At 46.3% G+C, this 24,818-nt stretch overlaps 1 protein-coding gene across 4 annotated transcripts in view; it reads right to left on the bottom strand.

The window, feature by feature from the left end:
• Positions 1-407: 407 nt before the first annotated feature.
• Positions 408-24,818, bottom strand: part of UBE2L3 (ubiquitin conjugating enzyme E2 L3) — a 44,239-nt gene continuing 19,828 nt past the window's right edge. For all 4 annotated transcript variants that reach the window (XM_082417892.1, XM_082417895.1, XM_082417894.1 and 1 more), the window contains 2 exons: positions 7,322-7,508; positions 408-2,867 (listed from right to left, as the gene is read on the bottom strand). In XM_082417892.1, the coding sequence (XP_082274018.1) occupies positions 2,713-2,867; positions 7,322-7,508 (342 nt within the window). In that variant the 3' untranslated portion in view covers positions 408-2,712. The remainder of the gene's footprint in view (positions 2,868-7,321; positions 7,509-24,818) is intronic.

Raw genomic sequence — 24,818 nt, 5'->3', positions numbered from 1 at the left:
GTCAGGGCCTTGGCTGGCCTGGTGCTGAGTCAGCACTAGGGTTGCAGTTGCACTCAGGAGACTCGGAGGTGGGTTTGAGCTGGAGCTATTCAAGGAAGTGGCCCAGCCCCTCCCTCGGGCACACCCTCACCAGCTCCCTGACCTTCCAGACAGCACCCTCCTCAGGGCCCCAGTCTGCTCCTCCGTTAAATGTGGCTGAGGTGACACGTATACAGAGGTCCCTCTCCCCTCCCCAGACACCCAAGGGTGTCTCTGCAGCCCTTTCTGCTTCCCTCAGCATGGCCAGAACACCTCTGTGCACCTCTCCTGGAGGCCAGGCCTGAAGAGAAAGCCAGAAGAACCTGCACAAGACCCCAGGCCACTGGCACTGCCCACCCCCAGTAAGGAAGAGACCCACACGACCAGACGAGTGTCCGAGAGCATTTTTATTAAGGGCAGCAGAGTAGATCGCAGCATCTTAGAAAGCCTAGTCCCCACCACAGGGGGAGGGGCGGGGGGACCGGGCAGGAGCGTGAATTCCCACGGGGCCCATCGGAGGTGTGGTGATCACAGCCCTCCCCTGCTCTGGGGGATCCAGCTGTCTGCCCCGGAGCAGCAAGGCTGCCTGCTGGCACGCTTCACGCCTGCCCGAGGGCTCGGGGAGTTGCCCGCTGGTGGAGCAGGAGCCCAGCCGGAGGGAGGGACCGCCCACCACCCCGCTCTCGGAGGCCAGGCCCCTGCTGATGGGCGAACCCTGGCTGTGATGCCAGGGGATGCAAGTCCCTGAGGGGCCGCCGGCTTCGACCATGGTGGACGTCCTCCTGGTGGTGAGCAGAGAAGGGAAGGGGCGATGGGCGGGCAGAGCTACGCTGGTAGAAATACGAAGCAATGGGACAGTTCCCAGGAATGGCAATATTTCTGGATTCAGAGAAGCGACGAGAACAAATGGTGGCTTATCTGGATAGCTTCTGACAGAATTTGGCATTTTATTACAAATCTGCGTGTGAGTGAAATAAAGTCCATCATCACCTTTCTGCTAATGAAGAGACAGACGTGGATGTGCTGGCCGGCGCCCTCACCAGCCCGGGCGCACGGGAGGCTCCAGAACGTGCCTCTTGCGTACCTGGGACTAAAGAAGTTGCGTTCATGAGACCCGCCGCAGGCTGCACGTATGCGGCCTCACCCACCATCACCCCACCTCTGCACACAAGCCACCTCAGGTCTGCAAGCCTGGAAAGACCTCAAGTTATAGAACTAAAATTAAAACAGAGAGCCAAGTTTAAGTCATCTTCTCCACAGGATCTAGCCCCTGGAGCGCCCAGAAGGGAAGCCACCAGTGGCAGAAGTGGAGGTGGTGACACACAGTGCTTGGACCACTGGCTTCCCCTGGGTGTCAGTGACAAGGACTCTACTATTTCAGGGACAGTCCCACTTGCTTTGAAAAGACATTAACATTCAAATCCTTACAAGTTCATCTGATGATAAATTCTAAGGTCAATTTTTATTTCTACAAAAAAAGGCAGTCAAAACAATATAAAACATGTAAAGGATATTACTGAGTGAGCTTCACGTGGAGCCTGACTCCGCGAAGGCCATGAGTCCAGAGGAAGGGGGAGGCCGTCCTGTTCCTGGGCTGGGCCGGCTGGATGCTCCAGAGGAAGGGCCAGTGGGGCGCTGGCGACCCCAGGCTGGTGCCAGTGACAGAGGAGTCTGCCAGAGGGTCAAACGTGCTGAGGAAGGGCCGCGGTGGGGCTGCTGCACTGAGGATGCAGAGGGTGAGCTCTGAGCTACGTCAGGTGGACACGTCGGTGACAGGTGAGCGTGGAATTTCAAGTAGACACTCTGGCTTTAGCACTGTCCGCAGGGACCTGGACATCTTCTAGAACAGCTGCAGGGAGGAGTGGCAACCTGTGGCCTCGGGAGCCTCTCTGGTGAAAAAATTCCTCCCGCAAGTGCACCGTGCTCTGGCTGGCATACCCCTGGGGGCTGCCGCAGACCTGGTGCTGGGGGGGTCTCCCTAAGCAGGCCGGTCCAGGTGGAGTTCATCATGACACGGACAGCAGGGTCTGCCAATCTGGTCAGCATTACTGGGGTAACATTAGCCAGAGTTTTACAGCAGAGCTAGGCCTCCCTTTCCACAGCTTTGTTTTTGGGAGGGGGTGGGAGTGGAGATGGTTGTTTGCTTGTTTTTTAATTTTTTTAAAAGGATATTATAAATCAGAGTCAAGAGAATCTTAACCGACTCCCACACCAGGCCGCGCGCCAAGGAAGGGAGCAGAGGAGCTGAAGAGGCCTCCACTGCCCCTCCCGGCGGGAGGCGGGGCCTGGGTTTGGGGAAGTGAGTGAAAAACAAACTAAATGCAAGAAAGTGGGAGTTGCAGGGCAGGGGAAGAGGGGAACCACAACTTTTTTTTAACCTTATGGGCTAAATGTAAATTGAAGATTTTGGATAAATTTGGACAGCAAAAGAAACACCATTCTTTTAAAGTAGACTGAAGCAGTGATTTTTAAAACAAAGAAAGCAGATCTAGAACATCTTAAATTTTTAATCCTTTCTTTACAGGTTACCTAGACCACTTTTGATTAAGAAAACTGTAGAAAGTTAGTAACTGCCACAAGCAGACGCCAGGCGGTGGCACATGTCAATTTTCCATAGAGTCCTGCTTCGTGGGGTGTCTGAATGCACTGCTTGGCGTCTCTGCTCACACTTGCTGGGATCAATCGCGGCAGATTTTAGTCCACAGGTCGCTTTTCCCCATATTTCTTTGTAAACTCTTCAGCGTTCTTACAGAATTTTTTACGGTCCTTAGAGTATTCTTCAGCTAGGTCAGCCCGGAGCGGGTGCTCGGGCTGGGGGTCGTTCACCAGTGCTATGAGGGACTGGATGACTGCCAAGAAAACGACAAGGCACCGCTGGTTAGAAGGCCCTTGGAAGGGGCATGGCAAGAAACACAGCTCTGATTAAACATCTATATGCTTCTCAGACAGAGCGGCCTCCCATTCATGCAAAATTCTAACCACCAGCACTCAACCCATCATTCCTGTGATGAGAAGAAAGTGATGGAGGACAAACAGCCAGCGCTACAGGAGATAACTAACCATACAAAGTGATGCCACTTCCTCCTCCTCCTCCTCCAGGAAGCCTTCCTGTACTGACGCACTGGGGATGTCCCAGTCCCCAGTCGCTCTCACCCCTCTCCTGAACTTTGGAGACCCAGGCCCAGCACTGACACCCCCACTCTCATGCAGGTGAAGCTTCTCCAGGGCAGGGACTGGGCAATGTGCCCAGCACTACACTCGGTTCAGGGTGTGTGACAGGCCTGCACCGTGTAAATGGATAATGAGCCCACCCTGAAAGACCCCTAGCAGCTTCTGAACGGCCGAGAAAGGTTCACTCGACCACCCTGCATTAACCACTGGGAGGCTGTAGCCCTCATCAGCACTGCATGGTCCATTCCAGAGGTGGAATTCACACGGATGGCTCAGGGTGGATTCCACAATGCTCCCCCAAAGGGCAGTCAGGCCCAGATGTGCTAGACAGCGAGCCCTGGAGAGGAGGGCCAGGAGAGAGTGGAGGGTGGGGGAGGGGGAAGTACAGAAGGTCCAGGAACCCCTGGCCTCCTCAGAAGTACGGTGCATGCAGCCACCAGGCTTCCCACACACGTCCCCTGACTCCCCCCAACCCCCACCAGGACCAGCACCCCCACTGTCCTAGCAAAAAGGCCCCTCTCCTCTGGACTGCCAATGCCAGGTGCCTTTATTGGGAGCCCACGCTCTTCACCCCAGCATCACAAGGAATGGGTTAAAAAAGCTTTTTGTTCCAATTTCTCCTTGTCTGTCACAAATCCACGTGGAACTTAAGTGATTATTTACTAATATATTTCTTTAAATCACATCAAAAATATTTTTTAAAGGAAAGTTAACTATTAGTAACTCTTATGGAAAATCACTTTCACTTGCCATAAACTGAAGGCACGCATTCATAAACATGAAATAAGCACCTATGCTGCCTCCTTCCCGGCCAGAGGAAGCAACCACCGGAACAAACACTCTTCCGAGTGGCTCTTTCTCAGCATCTCTGAGGCACCCCAGCCCACTGCCCTCCAAGACTCTCCACACCACGGTCAGCCGTGAGACTGCTGTTCTTAACTTTTGGGAAACCTGAACCACATTTGCCCTATAGCACATTTATAAGGCGGCATCCCATCTTTTTCCAGGATTAGAAATGGTTCTGTAGCAGAGTTGATACTGATGAGTTTTCAAGTTTTCCTCCATTATGGAGACTCAGGCTGTCTGCTTCTCACTATGATCATCTTAATACCGAATGTATTAGCATCAAATACATTCATCCTTAAGACGTGCTTTTCAAAAGATAATTCACTTCGCAAGTTTGCAGTTTGTCTAATTCTTTTCGGAGAACTTGCTTTAAATATTTTCAAGTTAACTTAGTAGTTCTGATGAGTGCTTCATTCTTTCTCTATTCCTGTGGGAGCTAAACTGTTAAGAAAACCCAGCTGAGCTCGTTTGTTTCCACAGTGAGAACACCGACACCTACCACGCTTTCCAAACCACAACCACGGCCCCATCCATCACTTTCACATACAGGGGGGCACACTCATTATGTTTTACAAATGATTGAGCCCTGGCTTCTTGATCTCTTCCTTGACCCAAATGCTACTCAGAAGGATCTTTCCCCCTCCAAAATGTAGGGGCTTAAAAACATTATCAAAACTTACCTCCTTTCTCACTGTATATGATCAGAGACTAAAGTCTAGAAAATTTCCTTGTTTTTATTCTTTCTGACAGTTTGTGATGGAGGATGTAAACCGTATCTGTAACTTGCCCCTTTTCATGGGGACCCAGTGGGCTCCATTCCCACAGAGTAAAATGTGACCCATACCTTCCCCCATACATGAAGGTGTACAATGCAGTGGTCTTCCATGGATTGTACTATGAAGGGTAAGTTTATTAATCTTATCCTGTTTATTGTATTTGAGTCCTCTTTCTAAAGTTTATCTACTTGATTTGTTATAAGACAGCAAATGGGTATGCGGGGACTAAAACATTTGATTTATGAATCTGACTTTTCTGTTTATATAATTTTGTTGCTGTGTTGTTTGGTTCGTATAGAGGTCAGTATTATACAGGCTTCCTTACTGACTGTATTTCATATGGCGAATCTCTTTCACCACCAAACAAAGCCCTTGCTCTGTTGCTAGATACGTACCAGAGCCAGACACACTGCTGAGGAAAACTCTGTTTTTACATCCCTTCTTCTGGTTATTGTTATTATTGCCAACTCCTACCACCTTTCTGTATGATACAGGTTTGCCTTGTTTCTTGACTTTTCTCCTATTTTTGCCCAATTTTTAATGCTTCTTTACTTTCTTTTTAAAAATTGAGATTTAATTCACATACCAAAAAATAAACTCTCTGAGAAGTATACAATTCAGTTGTTTTTAGTGTATTCACAAAATCGTGTGACACCACCACAATCTAACTCCAGAACGTTTTCATTATCCCCAAAAGAATACCCACTCTCCTTAGTAATCACTTCCTAGACCCCTCCCCCAGCCCCAGACAAACATTAACCTCCTTTCTGACTATAGATCTGCCTATTCTGGACATTCCATATACTGCTGCTTCTCATTATTTACAGTAGTTATCCACTAAAAAGTTGCTGTGAATGCTGAATTATAGTGAACCATGAGTGACCCCAGGAATGACCAGCTATAGAATCACCCAGCTGAGCCCAGTCAACCTACAGAATGAGAAATAATAAACTGTTGTTAATTTAAGCCACTAAGTTTTGAGATGGTTTGTAATACAGTAACAGGTAACTGAAACACGGGAGACACGGTGTCAAGTGCCAGGGACAACATTCCTGAAGTGTGTGAGGATAAGCTCAAGGCCATGCCGGACGAATCTACAGAATGATCTAGAGAGAAACCCTGTCTCCCATCACAAAATAGCAATTCTGCCCGGTGCTGCATGTAGAACAGCACCGTGTTTAAGATAAAAGTTTTATCTTCAAAACCTAAGTCAACAAGTACAAAAGAATGAAAAACCTCTCAGGTTTATCTGACTATTTGAAAAAATCACCCACAACCTGGAAAAGCAGAGCATGTTGGCTGCTCACCGAGACCTGAAGCTGAAAACAGGACCGGTGCTGCCACGGCCCTCTTGGGCAGCTTGCCCCGTGAGAGGGGCAGAGCACAGGTACCTGCGCCCAATTCTCAGGTGAGGGAGGAGACCCGTAACTCTCTGTGGTCTGGCCGCCTGAGCAAATGCAGCAACTGCAGGCTCCCACACAGAGCTAGGAGTTTGTGTGCTTACGAACAACTCTGTCAATCTTTTACAGACATCAGCTTGTGCACGACCAAGCACCAAGCCCCCTGGAGACCCCTCCACTGTGACTCCACGCTTGGTACCCACTGCTTTCTGCTGCTCAGCTGTGGGAGCCTGGTGGATGCCTTTCATGGTGACTGTTTCAGTGAGTCTTTCAGGGGTTCCACTGGAAAATGACTGTTTATATCAGTCACCAAAAAAAAAAAAAACACCTGCAGCCTCTCAAATTCCAGCCTCATCCATTCTCCTTAATCTAAAAAGACCGTAAGTGGTTCAGGGAGTTACTTACAAGAAAGCCACCAAAAATAGGTTAGAATTGCAAAAGAAAATTCTAGAATTAAGGATAAAAACTAGACACAGTCTATAACAAAGTTTAGTCACCTGCCGGGGAAAAGAGAGGGGTGACCACAGTAGTGAATCAAGTACTTTTCCCAGAAAAATGAGGGCACCCAGACCCAGGGACACACAGGGAGTTCCAGGCCCGCTAAGGCTGACCGTGTGCTTTCACGTGGGCACACTGCCCTCAAGTCTGGCCGTGCCCTCCCAAGACACCCCAGTGAGCCCCAGCATCCTGTGGCCTGCCACATGGCTCCGGCTCAAGCCCGCAGGCCCTCAACACCCTCCCTTCCCCCTTCCAGTCTGAGTCCACGTGCTAACTGCTGTGTGAGGCCATATCCCCCCCCTGCAGGCAGCCCACAATCCTCACGAACACTCCCAGGGACAGGATCACACCCCTCCCTGCACTGGGAGCGAGCGCTGGGCTGGTCTGTCTGCGCGGGTCCCCCTTGGGCTGCGAGCACAAGAACACCTGTGTGGGTTGAAGCTTAGCTGAGATGTGCCAAGCCCATGGGACAGCGGGACCACAGCAGCCTTCTGTGGACACGGTGGTCAGTGCTATAGGATTTCTCTGGACTCCATGCGACGTGGTGTCAGAAGGGACCTAGAAGGCCCTGCCCGCAGCAGTGTCCCCAGAAGACACGAGGAGACGCCTTACCTTGGTCAGTTTTGGTTGCTGGCTTCCAGTTTTCAGCACTAATTACCGGCAGACAGACCTGCCCCTTTTCGTCAATGTTCGGGTGATAGATCTTCGTTTTAAATGTGATCTTCGGTGGTTTGAATGGGTACTCTGCTGGAAAGTTGATTTCAATTCTGAAGGCCCCTTTATCATACGGAGGGTTGTCCTGGAGGGAAAGGAAAGAGGGCGGAGTGAACCTGTAGCTGAGACAGGAATGTTCTAATTGTTCACTGGAAAAATTAATTTGTTTCAAGAGGTTGTATCAACTGAAGCCTTGTCACCTTCAGGGGAACAACAATCAATCTGTATTTCTAGAGCAACACGTCTGCTAAACTGTGAAAGGGTCTGAGATGGACGCCCTGGCTTCTTTACCTTTTTTTTTTTTAATAGACTTTATTTTTTTTGAGTAGTTTTAGGTTTACAGCAAAACTGAGAGGACAGTACAGAACTCCTACACACACACAGCCTCCCTCACCAGAGTGGTACACGTGTTACAGGTGATGAACCGACACCAACACATCATCACCCACAGTCCACAGTCCACAGCAGGGCTCACTCTCGGTGCTGGACATTGAATGGGTTTTATAAAGTATTATACCCTGTGGTTGGAATCATGCAGTATGCAGCCCTTTCAGACTGGCTCCTTTCACTTAGTAATATGCATTTAAGGTTCCTCTGTGGCTTGTTAGATCACTTCTTTTTGTCACTGAATATTAATCCATTGTCTCGATGTACAGTTTATCCATTCACTTCCTGAAGGTCAGCCTGGTTGCTTTTGGCAATTATGAATAAAGCTGCTATCCACATCCGTGTGCAGGTTTCTGTGTGGACATATATTTTCATCTCCTTTGGGTAAATACTAAGGAGCACGATTGTAGGTTAAGGATATGCTTAGTTTTGTAAAAAATCACCGATCTGTCTTCCAAAGTGGCTCCACCGTTCTGCATTCCCACCAGCACTGATGAGGGTTCCTGTTGCTCCACATCCTCGCCAGCATTTGGTGTTGTCAGCGTTCTGGATTTCCACCAATCTGACAGGTGTGTAGTTGTATCCCATAGTTTTAATTTGCAATTCCTTAATGATATGGTGTTGACTACCTTTTCATATGCTTATTTGCTATCTGTATGTCTTCTTTGGTAAGAAGTCTGTTCAGATTTTTGAACCATTTTATTATTATTATTAATAAATTTATTTATTTATTTTTGGCTGCGTTGGGTCTTTGCTGCTGCACGCGGGCTTTCTCTAGTTGCGGTGAGTGGAGGCTGTTCTTCTTTGCGGTGCACGGGCTTCTCATTGTGGTGGCTTCTCTTGTTGCGGAGCACGGGCTCTAGGTGCATGGACTTCAGTAGTTGTGGCACACGGGCTTAGTTGCTCCGTGGCATGTGGGATCTTCCCGGACCAGGGCTCGAACCCGTGTCCCCTGCATTGGCAGGTGTATTCTTAACCACTGCGCCACCAGGGAAGTCCCTGCCCATTTTAAAATCAGGTTCTTTGTTTTCTTGTTATTGAGTTTTAAGAGTTCTTTGTGTATTTGGGGTTAACAGCCCTTTTTCAGATAATGTCTTTTGCAAATATCTCTTTATCTTTTTTGAAGGTATGAAGAGTTACACCAGGGGTAAATAACAACCCAACCCAGTGCTGAAAGGCCAAAGAGGTGGCCACAACTCCAGAATAAAGCCAGCACTCAGCTGGATGGCTGGTCCCTGAGGAGTTGAGCTGGCCCCTAGCTGGTCGCCAGGCAGGGCCAGAACCATGCCCCACCCCTGTGTCCTTAGGGCCACTCAGAGATCTATCCCTCAGGGCCTGCACACTGATGGCCCAGGAGCCTCTGAGAGATGCCTCGAGAGAAAGAGGCCAGCCTCTCTCCAGCTCTGCCTCCACGTCCAGAGGTGAGCCAGCCCTCCAGTCTGCGGCCTCCCAGCCCCGGACTCCAGCTCTCCAGGGTCCCAGCCCACTCAAAGGAGGCCCAGCTTCACTGAGTGCCCAGGAATGCACAGCGCTGCCTCCTCAAGCCCCAGCGTAACAAGATATTCTCCAGCAAATAGGATTCCTCTGCTGGGGAGTGAGGCTGGCACAGGCCAGGTCCCCACACTGTCCCCTGGTCTATCCCCACCCAAGAAGGGTAAAATTAGGGAAGGCTGAGAGGTGGGAGAGGCCTTCCCAGCAGAGAGGACTAAAAACTAGGACGGCAGGGGCTTGGAGGGGACAGCATGGAGCAAGACAGGAGGCTGGGGCCGAGTTTAGGGGTCTGAACCACCCTATCAAGCAGCTGGATCCGCAGTCGGAAGATGAACCTATGGGAAGCGCGTCAGGAAGGTGGTGCCTCAGGGGCAGGTGAGGGAGGAGATGTCAACACCGCAGGCGCTGCACCTGGGTGAGGAGACAGACCCACGCACACCCGGGAGGGGGTGGGCCATGGCTGGACCGGGAAATCATTTTCACCCCAACAAAACCTTCCCTAATCCCTTCTTTAGGGAACACAGAATTGTCTAGAACACTGTCCAGAAGTTAAAGTGGCAGCGGACTCCTCCCAGGCCTTGTCCTGACTGCTCACTACCTAGGAGAGCTAGACTCACCATTACCAAGGAGCCCAAGGGGACGCGGAGATTTTGCTTCGGGGTTTTAAGAAGGGACCTGCTTCAGCCATGGAAAGAGCCTTCCTGGATGACCCTGGCTGCTGAGACCCACCAGATGTGTTCAACCATCACCCAGGACTGACCAACCACCTGGGGCCCGCCGCATGCTGGGCCACGTGCCAGGAGCTGGAGACAAGGACGAGCCAGGCCAGCCAGGCAAGCCCGGGACATTCCCCAACATCCGTCATGTGGGGGTGACTCTGAGGTAGGAGCCACCCACGTTGCATGCTGCACACGGGCAAAAAGTCAGGAGAAGCAGCTCTCTCGCTACGGGAGACAGGACAGGCTGAGCCTCTCGCCACCCAGGGAACGTGTCTTAACTCCTCAGAGACTCTGTCCCCGTCCAGGGCTCGGGGTGACCAAAGGAGTGGCTCCAAAACCCCAGGGATTTGTGTGGAAGGGGGTGTGCAAAAATTCAACACAGGACCTACCCTGTGGATAAAGGCCTAAGTGCCACACGTGAGTTTTCCACACATTAGAGCTAAACTTATTCTGTGTGAAGGCAGCTCAGAAACTAGAAGGGGCCTCAATGAGAAAACACGGCTTTGTGGTAGAAAAATAGTATTCAAAATTTCAGAAATTTGCCTCAGACGGTCCTCACCACAAGCCATGGAGGGCTACCCGCAAGGACAGTGCAAACCTTGGCTCCCCCCCGCCCCTCCCGGCTCTCACCCCACCCTCCCCAGGCACAAAGCCACTTTGGAGAAACTAAGACTAAGAGGAGGCTCCTCCAAACGCCTTGGGCCTTTCCCCCATGGGTCCACTCCTGGACTGCAGGCAAGCCGGGTCTTTCCTCCCCAGGGCAACCTTCAGGAACCCCGAGACCCCACCGCACCCCACGCATCTCTTAATCCACTGAAGACCCAGAGTCCTTCCACCATCATACATCAGTCACAGTTTTGTGTCACCATTGTGGCAGCTCTCCCTGGGGCTCAGGGAGGACACCACACAGCTCTCTAGCAGCCACTCCCTGACCTGGACAGCAGCCACACCAAGTCCCTGTGGCGCATGCTCAGCTGGCGATCTGACACCACACGGGACTTGTGGCTGGACTGATGTGGACAGGCAGCTCCTGGATGGATCCACTGATGATTGACCACGTGTGTCGGCCAGTGGAGACCCCTCAGCAGTGTCCTTTCCGCGGGGTAACCCTTCACCCACAAGAAACACAGCCCGGCGTGGCTGCCCTGAGGATGTCTACCCAGGCCTGGCCCAGACCCACCCTCAGGCTGCGTGCCCTGGGGTCCAGTTACACAGGGACGGGAAGGTGGGCTTCCCTGCGCTCTAACCTTCACAGTCCACTAGAGGGCCTGGTCGAAAGGCAGGAAAAGCTCCTGGCCTCTGAGCACAGACTGTGTCTTCTCACTCTCTGTAACTGTTAAGCGTTCATTCCCTCTTATCTCTTCGTGGTTGCCTGAATTACCATGTCTGCGCAGTGAGCAGAGTCATCATCTGCTAACTCTGCTTTCTGAAGATGACCTCTTTGTACTGTTTCCAACAATAGGGTTCGTAGGACTTTTCACAGTACAGCTCTTTATCAATGAATACTCTGACATTAAAAAATTCCATCGTTTTCTCTTTGAAAATAAACATTTGTGGAAGTATTTTTAGAACAGATTTTCCAATCTTTCATGACGAAACTACCCTCTGAATTACACCTAAATTTAAAATCACAATCTCTAAACCATAATGGAAAAGAATATGAAAAAGAATACATACATGTATATAACTGAATCACTTTACTGTACACCAGAAACTAACACAACATTGCAAATCAACTACACTACCGTAAAATAAATTACAAAGAAAAAAACTAAAGAAATTAGGTTGGTCACTAAGTTTCAAAATGATTTCTTAAAAACCCAATAAAGCACGCTGAATATTTCAAAGAAAAAAAAAATCGCTCTCTCCAATAAAACGGAATTCCACAGGAACTTCCCTCCTCTGAACTCATGGGCACTTTTCACGGCATGATTCACCTTCCCTTCAAGAAAAGAAGTAGCTTTATTGTTATTTCTCATAGAAATATAACAGTCACACCAAAAAAGTAGTGCTAGACATTCCGCCCCAGGATAAGGGCTGAGCGCGTCCAAGACACAGCCTGCGGCGCACAGCGGTCAGCACGCTCCTTGGTCAAGGGATCCGGATTCTGGGAGGGTGGTGCTCTTGGCCGCACAGCCTGTGCCCGCCCACACGGAGAGACGATCACACTTCGCTTTCTAAGACCCAGCCGCAGAGCTACTAACGTCGGAGAATTCCTTGTCTGTTGTAGAAAACATGCGGTGTGGGCCAGCGCCCTGGCACGCAGCACTCCTGCACACACACGCATGCGGTTTGCTGCTGGCAGCACCCCCTCGCCCGCCCTCGGCGCGCCCAGGCCTTCGCTAGGGCTGCAGCGTATTCCACCATCAGACGTGGCACAATTTCCTTACTCCCTTCCCATTGCCGGGCGAGAACCTGCTGCACTTGTGAAGTGTCTGGACCCAAACGCTTCCTTACCAAAAACATAAAGCGACCACAGGACCCACAACGCCACTCCTAAATATCCTAAAGAAATGAAAACACATGTCGACATAAAATCCTGTTCACGAATGTTCATAGCAACATCATTCATAATAGCCAGAGTGGAAACAACCCAAATACCTATCAACTGGTGAATGGATAAGTAAACTATAATATAGCCATTACAACAGAATATTATTTGGCAGTAAAAACGAATGAAGTATGAATACATGCTACAACATGGATAAACCTTGAAAATATTATGCTAAGGAAAGAAGCCAGACACAAAAGGTCATGTATTATATGATTCCATTTATATGAAATATACAGGACAGCTAAATCTACAAAGTAGATCTGTGGTTGCCTACGCCTGGGGGACTGGGGGTGATGCTAACAAGGGGAGGTTTCTTTGAGGAGTAATAAAAAATGTTCTAAAATTGTGGTGATGGAGAAACAACTCTGCAAATATACTAACAGCCATTGAATAATTGTACACTTTAAATGCACGAAATGCAGGGTTTGTGACTCTCAATGAAACTGTTAAAAAGGAAATCAAAGCTAACTCAGAAACAGGGTTTTCGACTGAGGACAGTGTTGTCCCTCCTGGAGAGGTTTAGAAATGCCTGAGGTTGTCCCAATGACAAAGGTGGCTACTGGCATCTAATGAACAAGAAACAGAGACAACCCTGCACGAATAATCCACCTGCACACACCAAAATGTAGTTTCCAAGGCTCTCTGAGAACTACAAATTCAATAACTTACAGACTGTTTGTGGGGCGCCTACTCTGTGTAATGCACAGTGCTAGGGACAGGAAGTGGGAGGGAAACAGATAAAGGTCTCTGCCTGAACCAGAACTCGCTGAGATGACACCCACACCACCAGTTATAAAGCAGAATTAGCCCTCTGAGGAGCCCCAAAGAGAGGGGGGCTGGACCACAGCTGACCCCAACGGACTGTCCAGCCAACGGCTGCTCCCCGCCGTCTCCTTGCTGGCAAAATCCCAGTTTTGTTTCCATCCACGCTGCCCCCTCATTGTGAACCAGGGGTAAATTCTGACTGGTCTACACCTGTCCCGTCCAATATGGTGGCCACCAGCCCAAGTGCCTATTGTGTACTTGAAACAGGACTCTTCCGAATTTAGATGTGCTATAAGCATAAAATAACACCTGGATTTGAGACTCTGTGCAAACAAAAAGAATAAACTATTTTGTTAATAATTATTTATATTGATTACATGTAGAAGAATATTTTTAATATACTGTATTAAGTAAAATACTTACAAAGTGAATTCCACCTGTTTCATTCCCTTCCTTCCTTCCTTCCGCCCTCCCTTCTTCCCTCTTTCCTTCCCTCCCTTCCTCCCTCCCTCCCTTCCTTCCTTCCTTCGATATTAGTTCCCCGACCAGGGATCCAACCCACACCCTCCTCGGGCCTTCAGCAGTGAAAGCGCTGAGTCCCAACCACTGGACCGCTGGGGAATTCCCTCATTTTCATTTTTAATGGGAGTTCTGGAAAATTTAAAAGCATGGCTGTGGCTTGCAGTATACTCCTTTCGGACAGCACAGTCCATCATGGTACTGCCCACACCTCGGCCAGTGACAGACCAGGGGTGGCCACATGTCCTGGTTCTGGATAATGAGGAGTGAGGGGTCTGTGGTGGGCCCCTGGGATGGGCGTCTTTGTTTTTGGTCACACCAAACTACACACACACACACACGTGTCACCGCTGGAGAAGTCTGAATGGGGTTGGTGGACTGATCAGGGTCCACTTCCTGGTTATAGCACTGCACTACAGTTGCACAACAGGTGAAGGCTACTGGGGAATCTCTGTGTTATTTCCTACAATTGCATGAAAATCTACAATTATCTCAAAATAAAAAGTTCAAGGAGAGAGAGAGAAAAGAAGAGACGGTCTCTTCCTTCCGGAAAACTGTGAAGCCCAGGCAAGTCTGTGCTCTCCCCTCGCCGAGCCACTGGATGGCCAGCCCAGAGCCCCTGCCACAGGACTCTGTCAGGGGCAGCAACTTTCCCTTTTCAAAGCCACACTAAGTGGGGGGGTTTCCTTACTTGCAGTCAAAAGCGACCTCACTACTATGAATGGTGAGTGGAGGGAACAGAGAGGAGGGAGTGATTCACTGAGACCACGGAATGGAGAGCGTCAGGAAGACGCAGGTGCAGGAGGATGAGCCAGTTGGAAGGGGCACACACGGCTTCACGAGCAGAAGAGGAGGGCTCTCTCTCTGAAAGTTAACAAGCAGGTATTTACCTCAACAACTGTCGGCTTTGAGCAGCCCAGCCCCAGGACAGGGGAGCAAAAGCTCCTCGAAAGAGGCTGGGGCCCGAGCCCAGGTGGGGGAGCCAGGGCATGCGAGGTGCTCAAAGAAGCTGTGAGACGGAATGGCCTGCATGGAGGCAAAGGCAGTTGCAGCTTCTGCAATGGGATGTGATCGGTGTACCTGAGGCTCATTCCCAAAAACACTCTGCTCAGCAGAACCTGGTTGGTGCGTGAGCCTCGGGGCTAGTGCAGAGGCCAGAGACTGTGATGGCAGAGAGACTGCGTCCTCTCCCAACAGGCTGGTGGAGTGACCACCAGGGTGGTACGAGGCCTCTCCACGAAACTCAATTTCATTTTAAAAACAATTATTGACACAGCTTTGGAGATTCAAGGCCTCAGGAGTACAAAGCTGACTCCCAAGTCTGTGCTTCTGAAGCCCAAAGGCAAAGAAATCCAGGGCAGTCTGACTACACACTGACGAGAGCATTTACCAGCTCCTTTTACAAATGAGGGACAGAGACACAGACAGAAGAAAGACACTGTTGTCATTGAAACGTTGTCACGTGTGCATGTCTTACCTTCTCAATAAAAGGTAAAACCAGCAGCAGCACCCCTGTAAGTCCAGGGTGACAATGACATGGGTAGGGAGCAGCCCAGGCAAGAAAGGAACTCTCAGCTGGGGATGAACACCCACCCCCCCGCAAAGAACTAAGCACTCAAATCATCAAGTTAGAAAAGAACAAAGAGGGACTTCCCTGGTGGCGCAGTGGTTAAGAATCTGCCTGCCAATGCAGGGGACATGGGTTCGAGCCCAGATCCGGTAAGATCACACCTGCCACAGAGCAACTAAGCCCATGTGCCACAACTACTGAGCCCACGCACCACAACTACTGAACCTGCGTGCCTAGAGCCCATGCTCCTCAACGAGAAGCCACCGCAATAAGAAGCCTGCATACTGCAACAAAGAGTAACCCCCCGCTCACAGCAACTAGAGAAAGCCCACGCGCAGCAACGAAGACCCAATGCAGCCAAAAACAAATAAATTAAAATAAATTAAAAATAAATTTTAAAAAAGAGCAAAGAGCAAACAAATACCAAGGAAAACAAAAGACATAACATAAAAGCAGAAATTACCATAAAAGCAAAAATTAGCAAATCAGAACACAGAAAAAAGAATGAAATTTCTACTTCTTGATACATGAAGTGAGTATAACCATCTATCAAAATCCACTAAACACAGAAAACACAATCCAATCTCACATATGACCACAGATGCAAACACACTAAAGACTAGGAAATTTAATACACTGGAACATTTAAAAACAGTCCATTGTAATGAAGGGGGAATTAATCCAGAAAGCAATGAGGGGCTTAATTAACAGGCCACTTTGAAAACCCACACCACAAAACCTAATTGACAGTAATATGGCCTTTAATGAAATCCACTCATTCCTGATTAAAAGAGAAAAATTTAGGGTGTGACATCAGCAAAATGGCAAAGCAGGCAGCTCCAAACTCCCATCCCTCCATAGAAACAAACAAAAAAATACTGCAGAAACCGTCAGAACCAACTTTGTCAGAACTCTGGAAAACAGTCAAAGGTTTACAGCAACCTTTGGCTGTGAATGCAGAATCAAGAAAAAGGCAACTAAAACACAGTAGGAAAGCTTTGTGTCGACTTTACCTGCCCTTAGCCTGGCCCCTCCCTGGCTGGGCGACAGGCATCTTGAAGATGGGTGAATGATGGCCACCTCTGACCACCATGTGGGACCCAAGTCCTCCATTCCAGAGAAGCAGAGCAGACCTTATTCACAAATTACTGTCTGTTCTAACCGGTCCAGGGCTACCCGGAGGGCTGACACAGGTGCTCATCTGTTTTGCCTTGCTCAGAACCCACAGAAAAGCACAGGAACTGCTCAAGAAGACTGTAGGGGACTTCCCTGATGGTCCAGTGGTTAAGACTCAGCACTCCAAATGCAGAGGGCCCAGGTTCGATCCCTGGTCAGGGAACTAGATCCTGCATGCTGCAACTAAAGATCCTGTATGCCGCAACAAAGATCCCACGTGCTACAACTAAGACCCGGAGCAGCCAAATAAATAAATAAATAAAAGACTGTAAGGCCATGAAAAACTCACAGCTGCCTATAGCAAAGGATGGCAGGTGAGACACAACAGATTGCATAAAGCCAAGGAGGAAAAGCCACAGAGAAACCCAGGGATATCAGGGCATTCAGAAGTACCCAGGTACACTGGGGAGCTGAAAAAGTCACACATATGCCTAGGACAGGATACACGCTAAGAAAAGAACTGAGAAGATCTGAAGCTTTCACCACCCCCTAACCATAGGCTCAAGGAAAGCTGGAAGTGAAGAAGGCAGAAATGTAACTGGCCTGGCTACATGTTCAAGAAGTACCCTAGCACAGAGCCAATCTGCAAAGACTGAGAGACTTTTTTTAAGCTCCTGGCATTCAAGGAAATTTCAGTCAAAACACTGGTGGAACAAAAGCGAAGCCTTCAACACTCAAGAACAGCAAACCCTGCAGGGAGGGGGAGAATCTGATTTCCGCATTATAATAGTCAAATGTCCAATTTTCAACGGCAACAACAAAATCACAAAGCATACAAAGAAACAGAAAAGTATGGCCTGTTTAAAGGAAAAAAAAAAAACTGACAAAAACTATCTCTGAGTAAGCCCAGACATTAGACTTACCAGACAAAGAATTAAAATCAACTGTCTTAAAAATGCTCAAAGAGGGAATTCCCTGGCAGTCCAGTGATTGGGACTCGGCGCTTTCACTGCCATGGGCCCGGATTTGATCCCTGGTTGGGGAACTAAGATCCTGCAAGCTGTGTGGCCAAAAAAACCCCAAAAACCCCCCCAAAAAAATGCTCAAAGAGGTAAAAAAAATCATGGGCAAAAAACTAAACAAAACCAGGGACTTCCCTGGTGGTCCAGTGGTATCTGCCTTCCAATGCAGGGGATGTGGGTTCGATCCCTGGTCGGGGAACTAAGATCCCACATGCCGTGGGGCAACTAAGCCCGCACACAACTCCTGAGCCCGCAAGCCTCAACTAGAGAGCCCGAGTGCTGCAAACCACAGAGCCCACACACTACAACTAGAGAAGAGAAAACCCACACACCACAACTAGAGAGAAGCCCGCTCACCACAATGAAGAGCCAGCATGCCACAACTAAGACCCGACACAGCCAAAAAAAAAAAAAAACTGAACAAAGCCAGGAAAATAATGTCTAAACAAAATGAGAAAACCAATAAAGACACAGAAATTATAAAAAGGGACTCAACAAAAATTCTGGAGAATAGCACAGTAACTGAAATGAAAAACTCACTAGGGCAATTCAGTAGTAGACTTGAGCAAGCAAAAGAAGGACTCAGCAAACTTGAAGTTAGGATAATTGAAATTATCCCGTCTAAGGAGCAGAAGAATGGAGAAAAGTGAACAGAGCGTAGGGACATATGGGACATCACCTAGCACACCAACACACATATTATGGGGGCCCACAAACGGATAAGAAGGAGAAAAGGGGCAGAAAGAATATTTAAAAAAATAATGACCCCAAACATTCAAAATTCCATAAAAGATATGAATCTACACATCCAAGAAGCTCAATGAACTGCAAGCAGGATCAACTCAGAGAAATCATACCAAGATATATAGTCAAATCATCAAAGGACAAAGAGATAATCTTGAAAGCAGCAAGAGAAGTAACTTGAAAGCAGCAAACAACTGATTTCTAACCAGAAACCGTGGAGGCCAGAAGGCAGTGGGAGGACACATTCAAGGTGCTAAAAGGAAAAGACTGTCAGCAAAAACTATCTTTGAAGGCGAGGGACTTCCCTGGCAGTGCACTGGTTAAGAATCCGCCTGTCAATGCAGGGGACACATGTTTGAGCCCTGGTCCGGGAAGATCCCACATGCCTCGGAGCAACTAAGCCTATATGCCACAACTACTGAGCCTGCGCTCTAGAGCCCGTGAGCCACAACTACTGAGCCCGTGTGCCACAACTACTAAAGCCTGTGCACCTAGAGCCCTGCTCCACAACAAGAGAAGCCACTGCAATGAGGAGCCCTAGCACCACAACGAGGAGTAGCCCCCACTCAATGCAACTAGAGAAAGCCTGCGTGGAGCAACGAAGACCCAATGCAGCCAAAAATAAATAAATAAATAAATAATTTTTTAAAAGAAGAAGAAGAAGAAGAAGAAGGTGAGGGACTTCCCTGGTTGTACAGTGGTTAAGACTCTACACTCCCACTGCAGGGGGAGCGGGTTCGAGCCCTGGTCAAGGAACTAAGATCCCACATGCTGTGTGGCATGGCCAGAAAAAAAAAAAAAAAAAAAAAATGAAGGCATAATTAAGATATTCCCAGATAAAAAAAATCTAAAAGAGAAAGAGGGAATGAATTCATCACTAGTAGATGCTCTGTAAAGGAAATACAAAAGGGAGTCTTCAGGCTAAATAAAAAGATACTAGACAGTAACTTGAAGTCATAAAAAGAAATTTAAAAAAATGGTTAAGAAACTATACAAGATAATATAAAACCCAACATTATTGGTTATTATACTTTGGGTTTGTAACTTCTCTTTGCGACAGTAACAATATAAGAGGGGCTGGGTAATGGAAATATATAGGACCAGAGTGTTTGTAACTACTGAAATTAAGTTGGTATTATTCAAAGCAGGTTGTTAAAAGATTAAGATGTTAATTGTAATCCCCAAGGTAACCTCTAAGAAAATAACTAACAGGCATACAGAAAAGAAAAGAAGAATGGAATCAAAATAATACGCTACAAAAAAATCAACTAAATACCCAAAAAAGGCAATAATGGAAGAATTTAGGAACAAAATGCATACATGACATCCAGAAAACAAATAGATAACAGAAGCAAATACTTTATCAGTAATTACTTGAAATGTGAATGAAATAAACTCTCCACTTAAAAGACGGAAATTGCCAGAATGGATAAGAAAACACAATCCACCCATATGCTGCCTATAAGAGATTCACTTTACATACAAAGACACAAAGAGGTTAGAAGTAAATGACGGAAAAAGTACAAGACACAAAGGACATTATATATTGGTAAAAGGTTCAATCCATCAAGAAGATATGACAATTATACATCTATATGCAACTAACAAATTATGAACCAAAACACATGAAGCAAAAATTGATGGCACTGAAGGGAGAAATATGTTATAAACTAATAGTTGGAGATTTCAATACCCCACTTTCAATACCAGAACAAGACAGAAGATCAACAAATATCTTTCTGACCACTATGGAATACAACTAGAAATCAATAATGGAAGGAAAGCTGGAAAACTCACAAGTATGAGGAAATTAAACACTCTTAAACAACCAATTGGTCAAAAAGGAAATCACATGGGAAATTAGAAAATACCTTGAGATGATAAACACAAGACATCAAAACTTAAGGATGCAGCAAAAGTAGTGCCCAGAGGAAAATTTACAGCTGTAAATGCCTACAACAAAAAAGAAGGATCTCAAATCAATAATCTAACTGAATACCTTAAAAAATGAGAAGAGAACAAACAGAACCCAAAACCAGAAGAAGAAGTAAGTAGTAACAATTACAGAGGAGATAAACAGTGAAGGAAAAAAATAGAGAAAAAAAAAATCAATGAAAACAAGCTGGTTCTTTGAAGAGATCAACAAAAGTGACAAACTTTTAGCTAGACTAAGGAAAAAAGAGAGGAAATCCATATTACTAAAATCAGAAATGAAAGTGGGAACATTACATTTATTATAGAAATAAAAAGGGATTACAAGAGAATACTATGAACAGTTGTACACCAAAAAATTGGATAACCTAGATGAAATGGACAAATTCATAGAAACACACAATCTACCGAAACTGAATTGAGAAAAAATCTAAATAGACCTATAAGTAGTAAAGAAACTGAATCAGTAATCCAGTAATCAAAAACCTCTCAACAAAGTAAAGTTCTGAATTGGATGGCTTTTCTTGGTGAATTCTACCAAACATTAAAAAAATTAACACCAATCATTCTTGAACTCTTCCAAAAAACTGAAGAGGTGGGAACACTTTCTAACTCATTCTACAAGTCTAGCATAACCCTGATATCAGAGTCAAAGACACTATTAGAAAAGTATATGAATTTTGATGCAAAAATCCTCAACAAAATACTAGCAAACTGAAATTCAGCAGCATATTAAAAGGATCATACACCATGACCAAGTAAGATTTATCCCAGGTATGCGAGGATAGTTCAACATACAAAAATCAATCAACACACCATGTTAATAGAATGAAGAAGGAAAAAAGATCATCTCAATTGATGCAGAAAAGCATTTGACAAAATCTAACACACTTTTGTGATGAAAACACTCAATAAACTAGGAACAGAAAGAAATTCCAACATGAAAAAAGCCTACAGCCAACATGAAAAACCTACAGCCAACGTCACACTGAATGGTGAAAGTCTGAAAGCTTTTCTCCTAAAATTAGTAACAAGACAAGGATGCCGACATTTTTTATTTTTATTTTTTGGCTGCACTGTACAGCTTGCGGGATCTTAGTTCCCCAACCAAGGATCAAACTTGGGCCCCGGCAGTGAAAGCCCCGAGTCCTAATCACTGGACTGCCAGGGTATTCCCAAGGATGCCCACTTTTTTTTTTTTGGCTGCGTCAGGTCTTAGTTGTGGCACGCGGGATCTTTTGTTGCGGCGCGTGGGCTCTGTAGTTTGCAGCACACAGGCTCTCTAGTCGAGGTGCGTGGGCTCAGTAGTTGTGGCACACGGGCTTAGCTGCCCTGCAGCATGTGGGATCTTAGTTCCCCGACCACAGATCGAACCCGCGTCCCCTGCATTGGAAGGCAGATTCTTTACCACTGGACCACCAGGGAAGTCCCAAGGATGCCCACTTTTGCCACTTGTATTCAATACAATATTTGGTAGTTCTAGCCAGGGCAATCAGGCAAGAAAAAGAAATAAAAGGCATCCAGATTGGAAAGGGAGAAACAAAACTACCTCTATTCAGAGATGAACTGATCTCATATGTAGAAAACTAAAGATTACTCATACACAAACTGTTTAAAAAAATGAATTTAGCAACGTTCCTGGATACAAAATCAACACGCCAATATCAGTTGCATTTCTATACACTAACAGTGAACAACAATGAATCCGAAAACGAAATTAAGGAAACAATTCCACTTACAGTAACACTGAAGAGTAAAATATCTAGGAATAAATTTAACCGAGGTGGCCGTTACAGACTGAATGTCTATGTCCCCACCAAATTCTTATATTGAAGCCCTAACCCCAGTGTGGCTAGAGAGTAAGGAAGTAATTAAGGTTAAATGATGTCACAGGGTAGAGTCCTGATCTGACAGCATTAGTATCCTAAAAAGAAGAGAGCTCCCAGGACTCCCCTGGTGGTCCAGTGGTTAAGACTCCATGCTTTCACTACTGAGGGCACAGGTTCAATCCCTGGTTGGGGAACTAAGATCCTGTAGGCTGCGTGGCGTGGCCAAAAAAAAAGAAAGAGAGCACCCTTGCTCTCTCTCCCCGTGCACTGAGAAAAGGCCACATGAGGACACAACAAGAAGGCTATGGAGGAGTCCTCATCAGAAACCAACCGAATTTTTTAAATGTTTGGTAGAGTTCACCAAGAAAAGTCATCCAATTCAGAACTTTACTTTGTTGGGAGGTTTTTGATTACTGATTACTGCCAGACTTTGATCTGGGACTTCTGGCCTCCAGAACTGTGAGAAAATTGAATTCTGTTGTTTCAAGTGACCCAGGCTATGATTTTGTTTGGTTTTGTTTTTTCATCCTGAGCTGAAAAATATAGAGGTGTACACCAAAAATTGTACACCAAAAATTACAAAACGCTGCTGAAAGAAGTTAAAGAAAACCTAAATAATGGAAAGACATCTTGGGTTCCTGGACTGCAAGTCTTACTATTATAAAGATGACAATACTACACAGAGTGATCTAAAGATTCAATATAATCTCTATTAAAACGTCAATAATTTTTTTTTCAAATGGAAAAACCCATCCTAAAATTCATATGGGATCTCAAGGTGTTACTGAACCAAACTTAGGTCTGTTGGCCCACACTCAGTAAAACCAATCTACTGACACTGAGTTGCGGTGAAGGAAAGTGCAGGATGCCAAGCAAGGAGTCCAGGGCAGCTAGTGCTCAAAACACCCGAACTCCCCAATGGGTTTCAGGAAAGCATTTTTAAAGGCCAGGTGAGGGAGGGAAGTCCCAGGGTATGTAATCAACTTGTGCACAATTCTGATTGGTTGATGGTGAGGTAACAGGGTAGTGTCACAGGGGTTAACATTATCAATCATTAGGCGCCAGTAGGTCTGGGAGCTACCTACTCATGGTCATCAAGTAGTTAATTTCTTCCATTTGGTGGTGGTTTTAGCAACTGTAAAACAACTCAAGAAATGTACATCAGATACTTTTATCTAGGTACTTCAGGGAGGAGCTAAAGCAGAGGATATGGGGGAGGGGTCTGTTCCAGGAAGGCCCCATAGGGTTCTGCTCAGTTACACAGGGGCCCTGAATAGTCAAAACAATCTCGAAAAAGATCACAGTTGGAGAACTCACATTTCCTGATTTCAAAAACTTACTACAAAGCTACAGTAATCAAAACAGTGTGGTACTGGCATAAGGACAGACATTCAGACCAACAGAACAGAACTGAAGGACATCGCTGGTGGCACAGTGGATAAGACTCCATGTTCCCAATGCAGGGGGCCCGGGTTTGACCCCAGTCAGGGAACTAGATACCACATGCATGCCACAACTAAAGAGCCCATGAGCCACAACTAAGGAGCCCTGGAGCCGCAACTAAGGAGCCCACTTGCCTCAACTAAAGGAGCCCACGTGCCGCAACTAAGGAGCCTGAGAGCTGCAACTAAGGAGCCCACCTGCCGCAACTAAGACCCAGTGCAACCAAATAAATAAATATAAAAAGGAACAGAATTGAGAGTCCAGAATTAAACCCTCACATATATGTTCTATTATTTTTTAAAATTTTTATTGGAGTATAGTTGATTTACAATGTTGTGTTAGTTTCTGCTGTACAGCAAAGTGAATCAGTTATATGTATATCCACTCTTTTTTAGATTCTTTCCCCATACAGGCCATTACAGAGTACTGAGTAGAGTTCCCTGTGCTACACTGTAGATCCTTATTAGTTATCTAGCTCTATTAATTTTTGACAAGGATGCCAGAATCATTCAATGGGAAAAAGCAGTCTTTTCGACAAATGGTTCTGGGAAAATTGTACATCCACATGCAATAGAATGAAGTTGGACCCTTACCCTATACCATTTTAAAAAACTCAAAATGGAACAGAGCTAAGTTCAAGAGTTAAGATTATAAAAATTCTCAGAAGAAAACAGGGCAAAACCTGCATGACCTTGGATTTGGCAACGGTTTCTCAAATATGGCACTGAAAGCACAGGCAACAGTAGAAAAAATAGATAAAATGGACTTCATGAATATTAAAAACTTCGTGCATCAAAGGACACAGTCAAGAGAGTAAAAAGACAACCAACTGAATGGGAAAAAATATCTGCAAATTATATATCTAGTAAGGGTTTAATATGTAGAATATATAACGAACTCCTTTAACTCAAAGACAGACAAACAACCCAACTCAGAATGTGTATAGCAGCTTTATTCAGAACTGCCAAAATCTGGAAGCAATCAAAATGTCCTTCAGGAGGTGAATGGATAAACAAATTGTGTACATTCAGACAACAGAATATTATTTGGTGCTAAAAAGAAATGAGCTATCAAAACACGACGAAATCTTAATTGCACATTACTAAACGAAAGAAGCCAATCTGAAAAGCTGCTGTATGATTCCAACCATACAACAGTCTTGAACGTCCAAAACTATGAATACAGTTAAAAAAAAAAATCAGTACTTGCCAGGAGTGGGGAAGGATTGAACAAACAGAGCACGTAGGATCTGAGGCAGTGAAACTACTCTATATGATACTCTAATGGTGGATACGTGTCATTAT

Source organism: Balaenoptera physalus (assembly GCF_965194825.1).
Source record: "Balaenoptera physalus genome assembly, chromosome: 12".
In the NCBI taxonomy this organism is placed as follows: Eukaryota; Metazoa; Chordata; class Mammalia; order Artiodactyla; family Balaenopteridae; genus Balaenoptera; species Balaenoptera physalus.
This window is presented reverse-complemented; position numbering and strand designations above follow the sequence as displayed.